Source organism: Loa loa (genome assembly GCF_000183805.2).
Source record: "Loa loa unplaced genomic scaffold supercont3.17, whole genome shotgun sequence".
Taxonomy (NCBI): domain Eukaryota; kingdom Metazoa; phylum Nematoda; class Chromadorea; order Rhabditida; family Onchocercidae; genus Loa; species Loa loa.
In genome coordinates, this window is record NW_018108197.1 from 226,586 (window position 1) to 242,996 (window position 16,411).

The following is a 16,411-nucleotide window of genomic DNA, read 5'->3' on the forward strand; positions in this document are numbered from 1 at the left end:
TATATATATATATATATATATATATATATATATATATATATATATATATATATATATATGCCCTTGATCGCTACTTTTTAATGTCTTCCAAGTGAAAGAAACATTTCCCCAAAGAAACATTTCCCCAACATTCGGACAAAAGCTCCATTTCATAATGAAATTTAGAGTCAGGTTTAGCATTTTTATTATTTTCACAAATTTTTCAAAAGCCCTTTCGGAAATCATCGTCTCAACATTTCGCTATTTTAGTGAACTTCAAAGTAGTTTCTAGCATGCGTCAAAAAAATTTTAAACGAATTTTCTCCAACAAATTTCCCAAACCATAGACGTATTCCGAACAAACCGCTATTAACCATAGACCTAAAGTGTTGCTGGGATCATCATCTTTTTGTTTGAATAAAACACCAGCGCTGATTGCCGAACTTACTTTCATCACTGAAAACCAGGATATTTGTAGAACTATCGTCCAGCAACTTATTAATGAAATAGTGGTAACGAATTTTTTATCGCCGGAACTTTGGCTGCCATTGCTAGAGCCATCATTTTCAAAGATCTTGCTGAAGTTACATTCCAATGAGATACCACTTCGTCTGCACGTTACTATGAATCAGTTCAGTGTCTTTTGTACTAAGAATAATTTCTGAGTGCCCGATATTATCCAATTCTGCAAATAATCCAAACTCTTAAGCTCTCACACGAATACATTTCATCTCAGCTTCAAAATCTTTATTTTAAATTGCAGTAACAGCGCTTGTATCGTACATCGATTTTTGAATTTTTTGACCTCTTGAAGTTTGAAGAAATTTTTTTCCTCAACACTATACCTCATAGCAGCTATCTTAACGTACTTTTGAGGTGCAATTTGAACAACTTTGCAACTCTTAAGCTCATTTTTTAATTAATTCCCCCAACTTTGGAACATTTTTGTATGTGTGATCAAGTTTGCTAAGTATTATACGTGAGAACAGATGAGATTTATCACACTAAAGATAGGGTTTAAAAAATCTGGACAAATTCAGCAGCAATTAGGAAAAAGATAAGACATCAACAGAGTGAATCGACATAACCTGAACTAACCATTTTACCACAATCATAAGATCATCAACTAAATATTCGCTTGTAAACGGTTCTTGGTCCATTTTGAATTTGTTTCACAACTAAATATCAATTAATAGTCACGTATGAAATAATAAAAATTTCATCTTGATTGTCATAAAATTTTGGTCTTCAATATTCACTGAACAATAAGCAAAGGTGTTTTTCAAAAAAAAAAAGAAAAAAACAAAATCTCTTATAATACATTTAAAAAAAGTCATAAGCAGTTGAACTTTCACGGCTTGGGACGTTCTTTCGAAACAAATTTCACCTGCAAATAAACATATTATGCATCAAGTTTCCTCAACTTTTTGATTTTAATGTTACTGATTAACTATTCTAATCATTTTTGAGATAAAATCGGCGGATGATGTTATATAAAATATCACAAAAAGTTTCTTGAAAGAAAAATATAGGCTGTTGAGCAATGAAGTTGGTATGATGCACATTTCAAAAAAAAAGTGACATGATTCCACTGCCTATTACCTAGCACATCCTAGAACAGCAGGTTCTTAGAAATGTGCACAATTACCACTATTAAATGCATTTAGGTTAGAGATAAATATTACAAATGCAAGCAACGCTAATAAATAGCACAGCCATAATTTTTTATGTTTGATATATATTTTGAAAAAAAAGAGAAAAATATTAATTTATGTGATATAAAAAAAATGCATGTGTGCATGAATTCTCAATCATCTTTCTACTTTAGTTCTAAGATTTAACCTGTTGATAAGAGTTGTAGGAATAATCAAAAAAGAGTTCCTCGCCAGCTACAATTGGTCTTCGTGCAAAAATACCTATACGGTGATCTCCATTAACCATGAATACCTGAAAATCAATGGCACGTCTTATAATTTATCAAATAATTAATTCAAAACTTGAGGACCTACAATAATTTTCATTTTCTTATAACAATCTGCACGAAAAACAACCCCTTAAATACAAAAAAAGTTACTTTTGCCATGCAATTTGGATCCTTCGAATGATTTGCAAACCGAATAACATTGCCTTTTCTGGTGGCATCTACTACCATTTCATCATTTAAACCTAACAAAATTCAATGATATTGGAATTGTATGCGTTTCGGCAGCTCTTTTAGATGTACCAAAAATCCAAAAAAATCATTAAACAAATTTAGGTTAAAAAGTCCCTCACTGCTTTCCAAATGATGTAAAAGATAACTGCATTTTAATCACTTATTTAAATATATCGACAGAATCAAAACGTACCAAAAAGATAACTGCATTTCAATTTATCATATATTTTGCCTCTCCTTTCGCTCTCATCATGACTTATAACTTCACCACAGTATTCTGATATGAAATCGTTCTTCTCAATATCTTCTTCCGCAAAACAACCCCAACCAGCAACCTGAAACACAGCAAATTTTTATACGGCGATGTAAAAACACCATACCTATAAATATAAAAATATGATGAGTTACATACCTGTGAAGGAGCAATAACTAATTTCTTCTGTAAACCACGTTGCATGGCTACATTTTTGCACGTCGCAATATTAGGATCATCTAGAACATCTGCAAATGAAGATGGCTTAGCATAAATCCAAGAACCTAAAGAGAGACTTGCAACAGGTCAAGAACTTTGTACAATGTTGAAATTAGTACAATAAATGCTGTGCATAAACCTGGTGCACAACGACAACCAGGAAATCTGCACTCACACTGATCACCACAGCGATAAAATCTAAATCATCGCAATCTTAGATTGATGAAATAGGGAAAGAATCGTTTAACTAACTGAATTACACTAACAAAAAGGATATTTGTAAATTTTTGCCAGATTAAAGATATAGTATACTAACTTTGTACATAGACGATCGACATTTCTAATAAGACAACAAAAAATTTTAACGACTTACCACATTTGCATGATTTACAAACGTCCGGATCGCACTCCCAATTAGCATAGAAGCATTGGCATTGCTTTGTTCGACATAAACCTGGTGCACAACGACAACCAGGAAATCTGTATTTACACTGTTCACCACAGCGACAAAATCTAAAATCATCGCAACTTTAGATTAATGAAATAGGGGAAGAATTGTTTAACTAACTGAATTACACTAACAAGAAGGATATTTGTAAATTTCTGCTAGATTAAAGACATAGTACACTAACTTTGTACACAGATTATCGACGCTAACACACAAACAATTGTTTTCTGCCGAACAGGGCCCACTGTGAGAACACGGCTCATAAACGTGGGTATTTCCAACCTTACCTTCCGTTTTTGCCCATTTAACAGCACGAAATGTACGATGTTGATCCTTCATATTTCTGAAGATTATTTTGCTATAAGAAAATTCGCAGAAATTATAACATTTTGAGCACATGCTTTCGGTGGTCCATTTCATCAAAATGGACAAAGGCTAGCAGTAGTCGATGATCGGTTCATTCCTACATCAAACCCAAATTTTTTTACTCGAAACATTTTGATGTTTCACATAAAGTTAGCTAGAAACAACAATGGTTGAATACAAAGTCAGTATGAAAAATGCAGAGCTGAATTGGATAAATCGAGTGATCTTGCACGGAAAAGTAAAATTTACTCACAACGTAACTTTAATATTTTAAAGATAATCAAGACTTTCATCAGCAGTTATGACTAGAAGAAAATTGTAAACAATGAAATAACATATTCGACCAGAATTATTTTAACCAATCTTTTGATAGAATTTGCTGATTATAATTATTAAACTAATCATCACTGACGAAACACATATATCTCTTACAATCTCTTACATTCTCATATCTCTTACAAACACATCTCTTACATTACAATCTATTATTGTCATAAGGTTACAATCTATTATTGTCATAAGGCTTCCTGCTGAACTATTCTTCACAGTACAAATCTTTATATATGTGTTCATATATTCATGTTTTCTGTAAAAACGACACTTAGCTTTATGTTCAGTGGAATTTCCATACCACACGGTAGTATTGCTTCATTCTTCAACTAACAGATAATGTTGAAAAGTGCTAGATAGAAAAAAAAGAAAACCAACCGCTTGCCAGAAAACTAAAACATGATAAAAATCTTAAAAAGTAAAGTGGTTAAAAGAAAAACAATATTTTGTAATGTAAACAGCACAAATAATAAAAAATTACTTCTTCTTTTTGGGTGGTGAATTTGGTGAAACGTCGGTTCTGGGTGATATTGGAGCTGTGCGAAAAGAATATGCATATAACTGTAATAAAAAATAATCTGCATAGAAGAACTTACTGGCTTTGCAAGAGTTATATTCGCCATAGTTCAAGACTAAAAATACCTCTCGACAAGATTTCGATGGTGCGTTTTCTACAACCAAATTTAGAACTTCAGCTAATTTGCAGAAGTCATTTTTGTAAGTACGCCGTAGGGCGATGAACATTGACTCTTGTTGTGCTGTCCAGTTGATATCCTCGGTCTTTATATTTAATATGGCGTTTATCATTTTCGCATCCGGTGGAGAAGCACAACGGCGTTTTGCTTCCTCCTATAACAAAAATTTTTTTTAAAGTGGACGAATCTTGTCATAATCGAAAATTTAATTCAAATATAAAAGCTAAGATACATCAATAGATTAAAAAGTCTGGCGAACCCTATTCACCCCATTTTTCTAGTGAATTTTAAGCTCTTAAAATTAAGAAACCTCAAGCGATTCATCCAAATACACAAATGAAAACAACTAAGCTATAAATAGTTTTATCCAACCACCTCCAGATGGATCTGTTTCTCAACCTAAATCGAATCATTCAGCTAATACGGAAATTCTATACAAGTTGCAAATAATGAAAAAGACTAACATAAAAACGACATAAAAGAATATACAAGAGTCATTCATTATTTATGTATTCCAAATTTTTAATTTTAATTCCTTTTAAATTTTTCGAAGTAAAACCCTACCATTTCTTTCGTCAAATGTCTGAAACACTGCGGTCCACAAGGTTCAACACTTGTTACACCACGACGTCGCCGGACTTCCGTCTCTGTCGCATTGACGCCTAAGGCTCATCTTTCTGATAATACAATTGAAATCACAAAAGATTCAAAAATTTTGGTAAAGCGAAACAACAAACCGAAATCAGCAACAAAGTAGATTTTTAAAAAAATCATGAGAAAAAAAAAACAATGACTTTATATAATTCTTTTCTTTTTAAACCATAAAGAGAATGGAGAATAATGCGGATATTATTAACCCTGATAGGGCATACAAATCTTCTATAGTTTGTTCGCTGAGTCTTTTTGTTGTTATCAATGAATAACAATATGAACCATGAATAAGGCAATCGTAGGTGAGACAACGATTACACAAAAGAAGTTGGAATGAATGAAGTGCTTTCGTATCCAGGAATTCCGACTGATTGCTATCTTCAGTGGGTAAATCTGATGGACCAAAGCGTCGCTTTAAATCTTCAAATCTAAGAAAAAAAATACAAAGTATAATATAAGAGACAAAAAATCCATAGTACGATTGGTAGCATTAAAAACAAAAATGCCTCAGATCTTCTGAAAATTCATGAAAAGGATTAAAAATATACAAAAATGGAAGTTGTTGAACTGAAGCTTTGTTTGGAAACTGTTCGTAAACCGCTTTATATATCACCCGGTCGGCTGAAATTTCGTAGCATATATAAGTTTACATTAATATATGAATATAATTATAAAACAGTAGGGTTTAGTTTCCTACCTTTGAATATTTCATCTATTTTCGAGTGCACAAAACAACGAAAAAAAAACAAACAAAAATGCATGTGGAGGTAAAATCAGATTTCAAACTATAACATTTTACATCAAACTCTAAACAGAATCTATTTCAAAGCAGGCCTCTTCAAACGCACCGATATCTGAATACTTGTCGAACAGTTTTTTTAAAACTTGATAAAGTATATGATCGTTGATGAATGAACCACAACCAACTTTGGTGCCATGTATACCCTTTAACAACATATTCTCAGCCAAAACAAATTACCAAAAATAGTTTTCTAAAAAGAAATTTCGACAAAGCACTTATATGTTTAATATATTATATGTTTAATATACTCACTTCCTGGAAGGTCTTCAACAGTTCTTCGCCAAAACCAATATCATCTTCTTCGTGGTCTCCCAAAAAAGGAATGTGTGAAAGCGTGCGTTCATCCTCACACTTAATTATAAGAATGACTGCGATAAGAACCAAATTTTCATTTTAATATTCAAAAAAGGTAAATTTAGTACTTTTATATCTGAACAAACTTCAATTAAACTAAAATTAGAACTGGGACCAATTCCAATGATTTCATCGCCACAGAACAAACATAGGCGAAGAAAAAGGAACCAGGATGTTGCATTCAGTGAGTGTCCAGTACTGCATTCGTGGTGTGCTCATAACGGCTTCAATACATTTTGAAGGACATTTCTGCAGGACTGCATTCATTGCTGACCGCAACGTGAAATATGTTGGTTGTTCTGGCATTGGTTTCAGATTTAAAGGCTTTACCCTATTTGCTGTCTGCAAAAAATCTTCGCAAATAAATATAGTTTTTGTCATTTCACTACTACCAGGATTTGCAATTAATTGCGGTGCAATATCTTGTCAGCATGTTAGTAGCTATCAGAAAATCTCGTCGCACTTCATTGCTTCCAGATTATTGCGATTCGTACACTGAGAATGAAAATGCAAATAAGATAATGAGGAAATTACTGGAACACATCTGATTATCTGCCAAAGCAGTATCGTTTCTTATGAATAAATCGCTAATCGCAAGCTAGAACTGCCATCATTTTTCACAGTCTTTATTACGCTCTTCAGTTTTAGGCAATTGTTTTTTAAAACTCTTATCTACTGAGTCATCCAGAAAGGCCAATCATATCTTTAAAAATCTACAAAAGTAAATGTGAAAGTCTAGTATTGCACTAAAACTTACGACATATTTCTTGCGTGGTTCTTCCCGTAGCATTTTGTGATATAGTTTCTGGAATTATAATTTAAAACTACATTTCAATTTACAATTGGTAAGGAATGTTTCGAGAAATTCGCAAATTTTTAAACTGGGGAAAGAAATGAAGATGAATTAATTTGAACTGTAGGAATTCCAAAACATACAAGGCCTTCGGCATCAATCATATTTCTATATCTACCCATAACATCTTCATAAATTCGAGCGACATCATCACGTAGAAACTTGGGAAGGGGAGCATCTTCGTCTTCCTTCCATCCTCTGAATGACTTTTCCTCGCCAGAGTCTTCATTTCCAACCTACAACATGAGAGAAATCTCAATGATAGATATTCATGCTCACATTATTGGTCCTCACTTTATATTTTCTATGAAGAATCTGATTTCGACAGATCACATTCTCCCTGGTGAATACAAAGGGAGAGCAAGTTTTCACGAAAGGGTAGCAAAAATTTTAAATTTTATTCTTTCAACCAATAACAGTATGCTCAGCAGCACTGATTGTTCATCTCAGTGAATGAATTTAACAAAAAAAAAAAAAAGTCATAACGGACATCCTCCTTTAGTTGATTCTTTTTAAAGCAGCGTCGTTTTGCTCCACGACTTACTTGTCCATCGTTTTTGATTCCTCTTTTGCCAATATTACGACTACTGTTGGGGGTATCCATACCACATTTGTTACTGAAAAATTCAAACTATCTTCCATGATAAATTCTTGCTTAATCAGTTTTCTATGATCAAATATAAAAGAGAGTTGATAACAATTCAGTTGATTCGTACTATTCTCTTTTCTTTGAACCAGAAATTTCACTTTTGATTTTCAAAAAAGTGGAACAATCCTCGATGAGAAAATGAAGATTAAAAGCCTTTGCCGCCATCAGATCTCGCCATTGCCAGCTAAATAATTGCCCTCCTCAATGCAGCACCACCTTAATTTTATTTCTTTTATCACACTATCTTCTCTCACTTTCATCCACCTTTTCCTCCATTCCTCAATATCTAACAGTATTTCCTTTTCCGCTTTCATCCTAACCCTTTCATCATTTTCTCATCTCTTCATGGTTATTCCCATTCTCTCTTTATGTAATACATTCCCACCCTCCACTCAACTCCCTTCTTATCCAAAGTTCTCGGAAGACTTAAGGAACCGCTGTAGAAATATCGTAACTCGATAATACGGCGTTTCATTCAGAGCACTCCAAACATATACCACTGGGGATACACGATGATTTGGTTTTGATGAGATGGTCTAGTCAATTCCAATGCAGTAGCGGAAGAATTCAGGCTCTTTATGGGTCGCTGTGACTTTTGATCTTTGCTTGGATGTGCTGCACCTGACCTCATTGTGAGCAATATCGAACTACTATCCAGAAATGCCAATGTCACTTGTTCGAAATTCATACGACATCACATGTTTTTAACTCCTTACTGAAAGCAACACGAATAAGAAAGAGTACAAAATATTTATAATTTCAATCAGTCCCGTATTCAACATCAGTCCACCTCTTAATGTTATCGTTCAGCTGAAATTTTAAGAGGATCGAGTGAATTTTTGTTCGTCTTGCTTGTATTATAGCGTTTTTCTTCCTGTCGATACATTTGTTAAAATAGTCTTTGAACTTTCAGGTAGTTCTTCTTTATTCAGGGAATAAATTTGTTAGAAGCAGAAGGTGGAAAGAATGTCGGTGCCAGATCCGGACGAGGCGATGGATGCCCATGTAGAAGAACCCATAGACGATACCGATTTCGATCTGAACAATGCAAATGAAGTTGATGATGAATTTGTTGGTCAACCCACAGTTTCACCCGTACTTCCTGGAGAAAATGGTGAGTTTAAACTTGCTACCACTTACTATCACCCAACTGTTTTATTATCAAAAAGTTAGGCACTTATTTTAATACATTTCAGGTAGCGCTCTCCAGAAAATTCCTTTTGTACCGACTCTCGCTCAGAACGTTGTTAATTCCATACCGTTTGATTTGGAAGCAGTTCGAACTAGTTATACAGGTAATTTCAGTGAATCACACCAACCTTATTTTATCAAAAGAGTGGTAAATTTTTGAAAGCCCTTCTGTTGTTATGGAAATAAAGCAAAAAAAGGCCTGCATATCTGCATATTTGAGTAGCCTGGCCCAACATTTTTTTTTTAATATTCTACGTACTATCCTCACTGAAGTCACTGATCATCTTACAAAGTTCTATTAATAGATTTGTCCTTATGTATTAAGGCCTTGCAAACGCAAAGCTTGTATGACTTTTGAAGTCACATTTTTGTCAGCTAATTTAATAGTATTGGTTATCATGAAATATTATTTTTCCTTAAACCTTCTTCTTGTATTGCACATATTGCAGTAAGATTGCACATCTGTCAGCGTTTTTACTTTGGATGGCTATAGACTGTGGTAGGAGTATATATGTTGTAGTAGCGACAGCCTTCAAAATGTTATTTGAATTTATATTCGAGAAATTATTCAACAATAATATATTTTAGGTTATGCATTGATTAATCGTTTGTTGTTCATAGCCGACACTTGTCCTCCATTGCAAAAAGATTCATTAGTTATGCTTATCAACTATACTGTTGAGGTAACTATTACTTTCACTTAAATTTCATCTTTGTTAATCTAATCTGCCCATTTGCAAGAGAAAATGGGGCTATAAGATATAGAACTGTTCCATGAATAATTAATGAATAGAGATGGTTGTTATATTAATATGAAAAATTGAAATTACGGGAGGTCTATTATTTTAATTTGCAGCATACTTCAAATGTACAAGTGTATCTAGCAGCTCATCATCGTTTAAATGCATTGCGTACAGCACCCCTTGAATTACACTCAGTTAGTGTTTCCACAGATATGAATACTGTTGATGATTTACCCCGCGTGAATTCACAGTGGATGGATGCAACTACAGCAAAATCACAGGCTCGTTTGGACATGCTTGCAGTTGAATTCAAAAGGCAGAAGGAGGAAGGTGTTAAGGTACATTGATCTGAAATTTTCTTACTCCAGTAAAAGTCAAGATTTAAGGAAGGTTGATATTTTATTTTAGCTTGTTGTACCTACTCAGTTTATAATTTGAATTTATTTGAAAATTAATGTTTCTCACAAAAAATTAAATATAGGAGTCTACGAGGCGCACTATGCGTGATCTTTTTGAGCAGCAGATCGCCATGGGGCAACTGCAAGAAGCTGCTAAGCTATATGGTCGTGGGATACGAGAATATTGCACTTCACCAAAACATATCATTGAGGTTTTTCTGAATTTTCGTTCTGACAAAACTCTCAGTCTGTTGGGTATGTGTAATTGTTCAGTGCTGCACATTTTCTTACGGTGCTGGTGATAATCGTTCATTAAGAGCACATTCCCGGTAGTCGTAGAATCATTCCTTTTCTTTCACTGCGTTATTCCGTTGTTATCCCTTTGTTCCAGAAGTAGTTATGGCTTTCATTTTCTTGATTAGTATTAGATTTATTCTAAACTTCAAGCATGAAAAAATCTTCTAGGCACTGTGTTTAAAAAACTGACCAATGAGTGAATCAATTTAATAAAACTGTCTCAACCAATTTTTATGGGTTTCTTAGTTTAAATTTCTTCGATACTTCTCTTCCGTTACAGATGCTGATGAGTTGGATAGAAGTGACGATATATCTTAATCACTGGCATCGTGTGGAGCCTCTCCTTACGCAGGTTGAAAGAGCTCTGAGTATGTATTGGAAATATTGATTTTTTTTTTTAAACATGCTCAAATGATTTCGACATAGTTATATCTACATGCATATATGTTTATGTTTGTGAGATGATTTTAAAAGATGAGAACTAGAAAACTCCAAAATCATAACCATCAGTCTGATTAGCCAGGTTTATTGTTTCTAATCTGTACGTGTTTCGCATTCAGTTTTAAGCATGATTTCCATGCATTTCTAGAACTTGAAAATTGAGTTTTCTGCTTAAATTGATGCGCATTCGTTCAGTTGAAATTCTCTTAGTTTTGTGCTGGGAAAACTACCTTAGTTCTGGGACCAATTTGTTAATAACATGAGCAAAACTTTTGTTTATTACTGTTGAATCGTCTTGTGCTTTTGTTTTTTTATATAGTTTATAGAATAAAATGAAATCATCCAATACAAATATCTTTTTAAGAGTTATTCAAAAATTTTCAGAAAATTAGTTAATCCACTTAGTTATTTTTGCAGTTGAAGCAATGGAAGTGGAAAATGTGGCGGCAACATCAACGAGTCGGCCTGGTCGTTTGGCAGCAAATTCAACTTATGCAGCCACTAGGAATATGAAAGAAATAATTGATACTGCAAAAGCTAAAGTTGGAGCAGTTGCTGCTTTAAATTACCTTAACATGAGAAATTACAGACTAGTGGCCGAGAAATGTTTGAAGGTATATACCGTTAAAGTTTAAATGATGTTTCAGTAGAGTATAAATTATCCAGATATCAGTAATTGTAAGTTAAGGATGTAATTCTGAAGTAATAACATAACAAAACATGATTTCATTGTCTTTTATCAGAATATATCTTCTTCAAGGAAAAAACTGTATCAGAATTACTTAGCAGTTTCTCTTGCTTAGAAGTAGTCTGTACTTAGATTAGTTCTGTATTCAATAGCGAACTATTTAAGAATTATTCTTTCAGATTGAATTTGATTATTTTGATTATCCAGCTTTGTTGGCCGCTAAAGATGTTGTTATGTTCGGTACTATTTGTGCATTAGCAACTTTTAGCCGATCAGAATTGAAAGAAAAAGTCTTAGGAAGCTTAATATTCCGGAAATTCCTCGAAGCGGAGCCAAAACTTATTGAATTACTGGAAAAATTTGTAAAAAGTCAATTTGGAATTTGTTTTGATATTTTGGAAGAGGTATGTTCTTTATTAATTTCCTCTCAACTTTTTACGTTATCTTCCGTTTTTTTTGTTTGTTGAACATTAAATGGGCTTCTTTCTGCAGTAATGGAAGTAGTAGAAGTGACGGACTAGAAACGGAGACTGGAAATAGGCCAAGGCAGGCGAGTTTAGTGTATATTTTCTTAGCATGATTTCCAATCACATTATGGAAGTAATCTATGGATGGTTAGCTAGCAAACAGAAAGCTATCCTGTTCCTTGATCTTTGCGAAGCATTAAAGAAAAAAATTTTTTTCACCTTAACTGTTAAACATCCACGACGAAAGATTTTTTCAAATAGCGAACACAGCGAACTGAGTGGATCCATACTAAACTGTTTGTTCACCATTCGATTCCAATGTTCACTGAAAATTGAATAGTGTTTAAATGGGTTTATTTTTCCCTTTATACGATTTTGTAATCGTCGTACTCTTAGGAGCTGTTCGACATACGTTCACGACAAAAGAATATTCCACGGTAAATATCTGCATATCCTAGTGAATTGCTCGACGTATTTGTCTTTCAAAGAGCTTTTTTCAGATTCGTGATCAACTTCTTTTAAATATGCATCTTTGGTCACATGTAAAGGAACTCTATTATTTAATTCGGCGACGAGCCATTGTACAGTATTTCACACCGTATAAAGCTGCTAATATGGATAAAATGGCTATTATTTTTCGTGTTCATGTTAGCGAGGTAATGATTTTAGTTGTTTTTCAGTCGGATATTGCATATGGTTCTGTTAAAGAAAAAGGAAATTGTTACGACTAAAAAAAATAACTATTATATTTTGTGGTCATGTTGGCGAGTCTTTCTTACTTTTTCGCCTGATCTTTTTTGATTTTATAGCAATTATTTTCAAAAAAGTTATTTTGGGAAGAATAGCTTCCTTATTTTTTTTGGGAAAAAATAACTTTATTTTGGGAGAAATAACTTTCTTGAAAATGACTGCTATAAAATCAAAAAAGTTATTGTAATTTTTAGAAAAAGTTTAGTCAAATATTACAGCTGGAAAATGAGCTTGTTAAAGCAAGAAACATGAAGTTTTTTGTCTTGTTATGCTTCATTCATCACGCTTCTTTCGCAAATCCATAGAACTTATTTGTTGTGAATCATGTTTCCGGCTTTTTTTGAACTGTTGTTGTTATCAGCTATTGAGAGGAAATAATACGAAAAATTACTTTGGAAAGACATTAATGTAATTTCTAAAAAAGTTCAGTCCAATACTGCAGCTGGAAAATGAGCTTGTTAAATTAATTGCGAAAAACGAAATATCTGCTAGAATCGACTCATCTTGTAAAAAGTTGTACGCGAAAATCGAAAACCAAGTTACGACTACTTACAATGAGTATGTTTTTAGTTAGCAAAAATATTTGAACTTTACATTTTTTGAAACCTCTGCAAATAATTTCAAGAAGGTGAAATTTACTCACTTTTCTGTGTTTGGATATGTACTTCGAGTTGAACAATTCCGATTTGATCATTTTTAAGGCTTATAGAAGTTAGTGATGCTATGCATCGTAACATTTTGGATATCTTACTACGGGCCGCACTTCATCAAGCTCAAATAATAGTTGGACAATCGGAAAATGGTGCACGTAATAGACGCCGTCCTCTACAGGCATCTTCCGCAACCGATGAATTGTCGGAACGTAAAATATGTGCCGGTCAGCAGATACATATGCTTTTTTCTATGTTTGAGTACATTACGCATGTTATATCAGATGTTGATAATCCGTTTGAACGTGAACTTTTGCATATCTTACTTTATCAGCGAGAAGAATGAATTCGGATGCATTATTTCAATAAATTCTTTGGTTCTGAAAAAAATCTGCGTATTCTTTGAGATAATGCCAGAGATAATTTTTTAACAAACATCGGAGTTTTAGGTAACACAAGCGATAGTACAGCAAGCTGCTCAACAAGTCAACTACCAGGTTTGCTTTGCCATGCTTTTATTGCAATACTTTTTTTTTGCATGAGAAAAAATTATTAAAACCGAATAAGTAAAGTGTGATCTATTGGTTTGTTGGTTTGTTTCACAGTTATTGTGGTTATTTGGAATAATCACATCTAGCTTTTTAGAGTTTTTTGTTTCTAGGCGATTTAAAAGGTGGTTGATAAACATACAAGATTCTTTTATTTCAGCATCTTATATTTTTTTGACCTACATTATAGTCATTATTAGTCTTTTTGAGACAATTATAAGTTCTACTGGCAATTTGAAATTAGATTTTGTTTTTAAACAAGTGTTTTAGGACCTACTAGAAGTTTGATGTCACGTATTTTTGGTTCTGCCCGCGTTACCTTCAGTCCGATCAATTCATCACAAGCTGCGGAAGCAGATAGTTCAGATGAAGTACCCAAGGTTGTTACACTAAGATTGAATAAATCTAGTAGCACTTTATTTGGAATTTATGTTGATCTTGTCGGTGATATTCGATTTGATATTCGATTTGGGCGTTATAGTAATTTTTCTAGTCATTCCAGAAATTCCAGATTGATTCAATTTTCTTGTATTCTAGACTAGTCCACTGAGAAGAGAAAGCATGGACGTTGCACCTGCAATGGAAAAGTTACTCCCTGAGGCATCCTCTTCAGTAATTGCTGGTAATGAGAATCCTCAGGAAGTAATCGTGCAACGGCATTCAGGTGATCAACAAGCCCCTTCATTTCTGAAAGACGCTGTTTCTGATGTTGATGGTTGTGATAGAGTCGATGAATGACTTTATTTTAAAATTTAATTCAACTTTTTTTTCATTACGTCGTTTCATTAAGTAATGGATATCGTTTTATGTGAAATAAATAGCATAACAATGTTCACTTATCCCTCAGTTCTGAAAAAGAATTCATATTTGGAAAGATTAAAAAGAGATCGTGAGCAAATCAGCTGGAAGTACTTCGTCTGTTGTTTCTATTTGACTCGACAGCATTACGGCTGCGCTGGTGATTGATATAAGACTGTGAAGTTATTTTAGGATTTCCTGATTAAAGAAATCTGTGTAATTCAACATACGTAAGCATGATATGTCAGATCATTACTTTTTATTCATCCAGCTGATTTAATCAATTTTTTTACTACTATTTTCATATTGATTTTCGCTGTACTCGTCAACACTGCGTTGGAGGGCAGAAACTGAAAAGTTATCTCGGGAAAAGCAAGATTTGTCGCGGTTGTAGATATTGAAGGGATTAAAAAAGAAGCTAACCGTGTTAACGTCACCTTATTAGGGAAGACCTGAAAGCGAAGATCATCCAGTGCCGTTAGTACAAAGTAAAACAAATATGCAGGCAGCAAACAGAAGCTCCCAATACGCGTGAATAACCAGCACGTGTTGTGTTCCTTCAAGTCGATGAAAATGAGGGATGTGCTTTTAGCAATAAATTTGTCATTACTTTTCAAGTTAGGCTGTAACAATTCTGAGGATACGGAATTTCTGGTCGAATGATTCGTTGCAGCTTCCATATTTTCTGAACGAAGTTTCATAAGGATCAACCTTTGCAGACATTTCGGTTTGCAAGAATTTGGCGAAATTTTGGAGTATGCAATTGAATTCTTTTGAATCAATTTTATGCTTAGCAGATATCGATTATTGTTTGTGAGAACCATGTTCGTACGCAACTTGGAGAGGTGATTTTCGAATTTGAGCCGAAAAATTATATTTTTGTCAGTGAAGGGTTTAGTATTCGTTTTTCATGATATTTTATTGGAAAGAATAGCGTTGTGTGACGTGGGTGGACTTGTCTACCTTACTACTTGATTTGTCTTGTCTACCTGACTATCTGATTTGTCTTGTCTATTTGACTACCTGATTTGTCTTGTCCACCTGACTACTTGATTTGTCTGTCAAAGTTCTGGAGAAAATCTGAACAAGACCAGATCTGAAACATTACGAACCTTGGAATTATCACTATCTATATTTAGAAAGCATGGCTTTGAAACGTCATTCCTGTATTATTGAAATCAGATCAGGGTTTTTTTGTATTCAGATCAGAGCTCTTGTAACAATCACTGAACCATCTGGAAGAATAAAAAAAAAATTCTAAAATATATATGTATATAACTGTAATAATAGTATTAACAGTGCTAATGGTGGTAATAGTAATAATAATACTCTTAGCATACCTGTTAATAGTGCCTAACAGGTGCGTTTAGGTTGTCACGGTGATGAAAACGGAGAACAAATGCTTTTATTTGGTTTATGGGTATCAGTGCCTCTAAAATCCGCTTTAACATCAGTGAAACAAGACAGAGTGACAGATTAAGATGGATATATAAGTTGCTGTTTTCTCTTCAAGCATCTCATCATGGAAAGGTAATCCGACGCATATGCTTCAATAAGCTGGGTTATTGTATTATTCAACACTTATTCATTTTCCTTCATTCTTATATTTTTTAAAAAGTTTCTCGGAAATTAGCATTGATTTTTGAGAAATTGAAAGTTTTTTGAAAAAATTTGAAAGTTTTATTT

The 16,411-nt window shown here is 33.6% G+C and overlaps 2 protein-coding genes across 2 annotated transcripts; one reads left to right on the forward strand and one right to left on the reverse strand.

The window, feature by feature from the left end:
• Positions 1-1,132: 1,132 nt before the first annotated feature.
• Positions 1,133-8,385, reverse strand: LOAG_00180 (SET domain-containing protein; the record flags this gene model as incomplete). The annotated part of the gene is made up of 20 exons (XM_020445364.1): positions 1,133-1,157; positions 1,301-1,366; positions 1,822-1,926; positions 2,054-2,145; positions 2,328-2,469; positions 2,547-2,635; positions 2,980-3,119; positions 3,239-3,397; positions 4,232-4,311; positions 4,393-4,599; positions 5,010-5,107; positions 5,379-5,524; positions 5,645-5,717; positions 5,945-6,041; positions 6,151-6,249; positions 6,421-6,594; positions 7,010-7,057; positions 7,189-7,341; positions 7,596-7,722; positions 8,252-8,385. 19 exons carry the CDS (start codon positions 8,383-8,385, stop codon positions 1,331-1,333), a joined length of 2,199 nt encoding a protein of 732 aa, XP_020304168.1. The 3' UTR covers positions 1,133-1,157; positions 1,301-1,330.
• A 273-nt stretch (positions 8,386-8,658) lies between these two features.
• On the forward strand, positions 8,659-14,746 carry LOAG_00181 (hypothetical protein). Its single transcript, XM_003135721.2, has 14 exons — positions 8,659-8,868; positions 8,951-9,049; positions 9,534-9,628; positions 9,802-10,026; positions 10,170-10,298; positions 10,664-10,751; positions 11,242-11,438; positions 11,692-11,916; positions 12,480-12,635; positions 13,172-13,287; positions 13,431-13,606; positions 13,829-13,876; positions 14,198-14,307; positions 14,465-14,746. The coding sequence occupies exons 1-14, from the start codon at positions 8,721-8,723 to the stop codon at positions 14,663-14,665; spliced, it is 2,013 nt and encodes a 670-aa protein (XP_003135769.1). The 5' UTR covers positions 8,659-8,720; the 3' UTR covers positions 14,666-14,746.
• Positions 14,747-16,411: the final 1,665 nt, after the last annotated feature.

Coding starts and splice junctions, on each gene's coding strand:
- LOAG_00181 (XM_003135721.2), top strand. CDS start 8,721: ATGTCGGTGCCAGATCCGGACGAGGCGATGGATGCCCATGTAGAAGAA. Junction 11,917..12,479: donor GTTTTGATATTTTGGAAGAG/GTATGTTCTTTA, acceptor AGCTTTTTTCAG/ATTCGTGATCAACTTCTTTT. Junction 13,288..13,430: donor GTTACGACTACTTACAATGA/GTATGTTTTTAG, acceptor ATCATTTTTAAG/GCTTATAGAAGTTAGTGATG.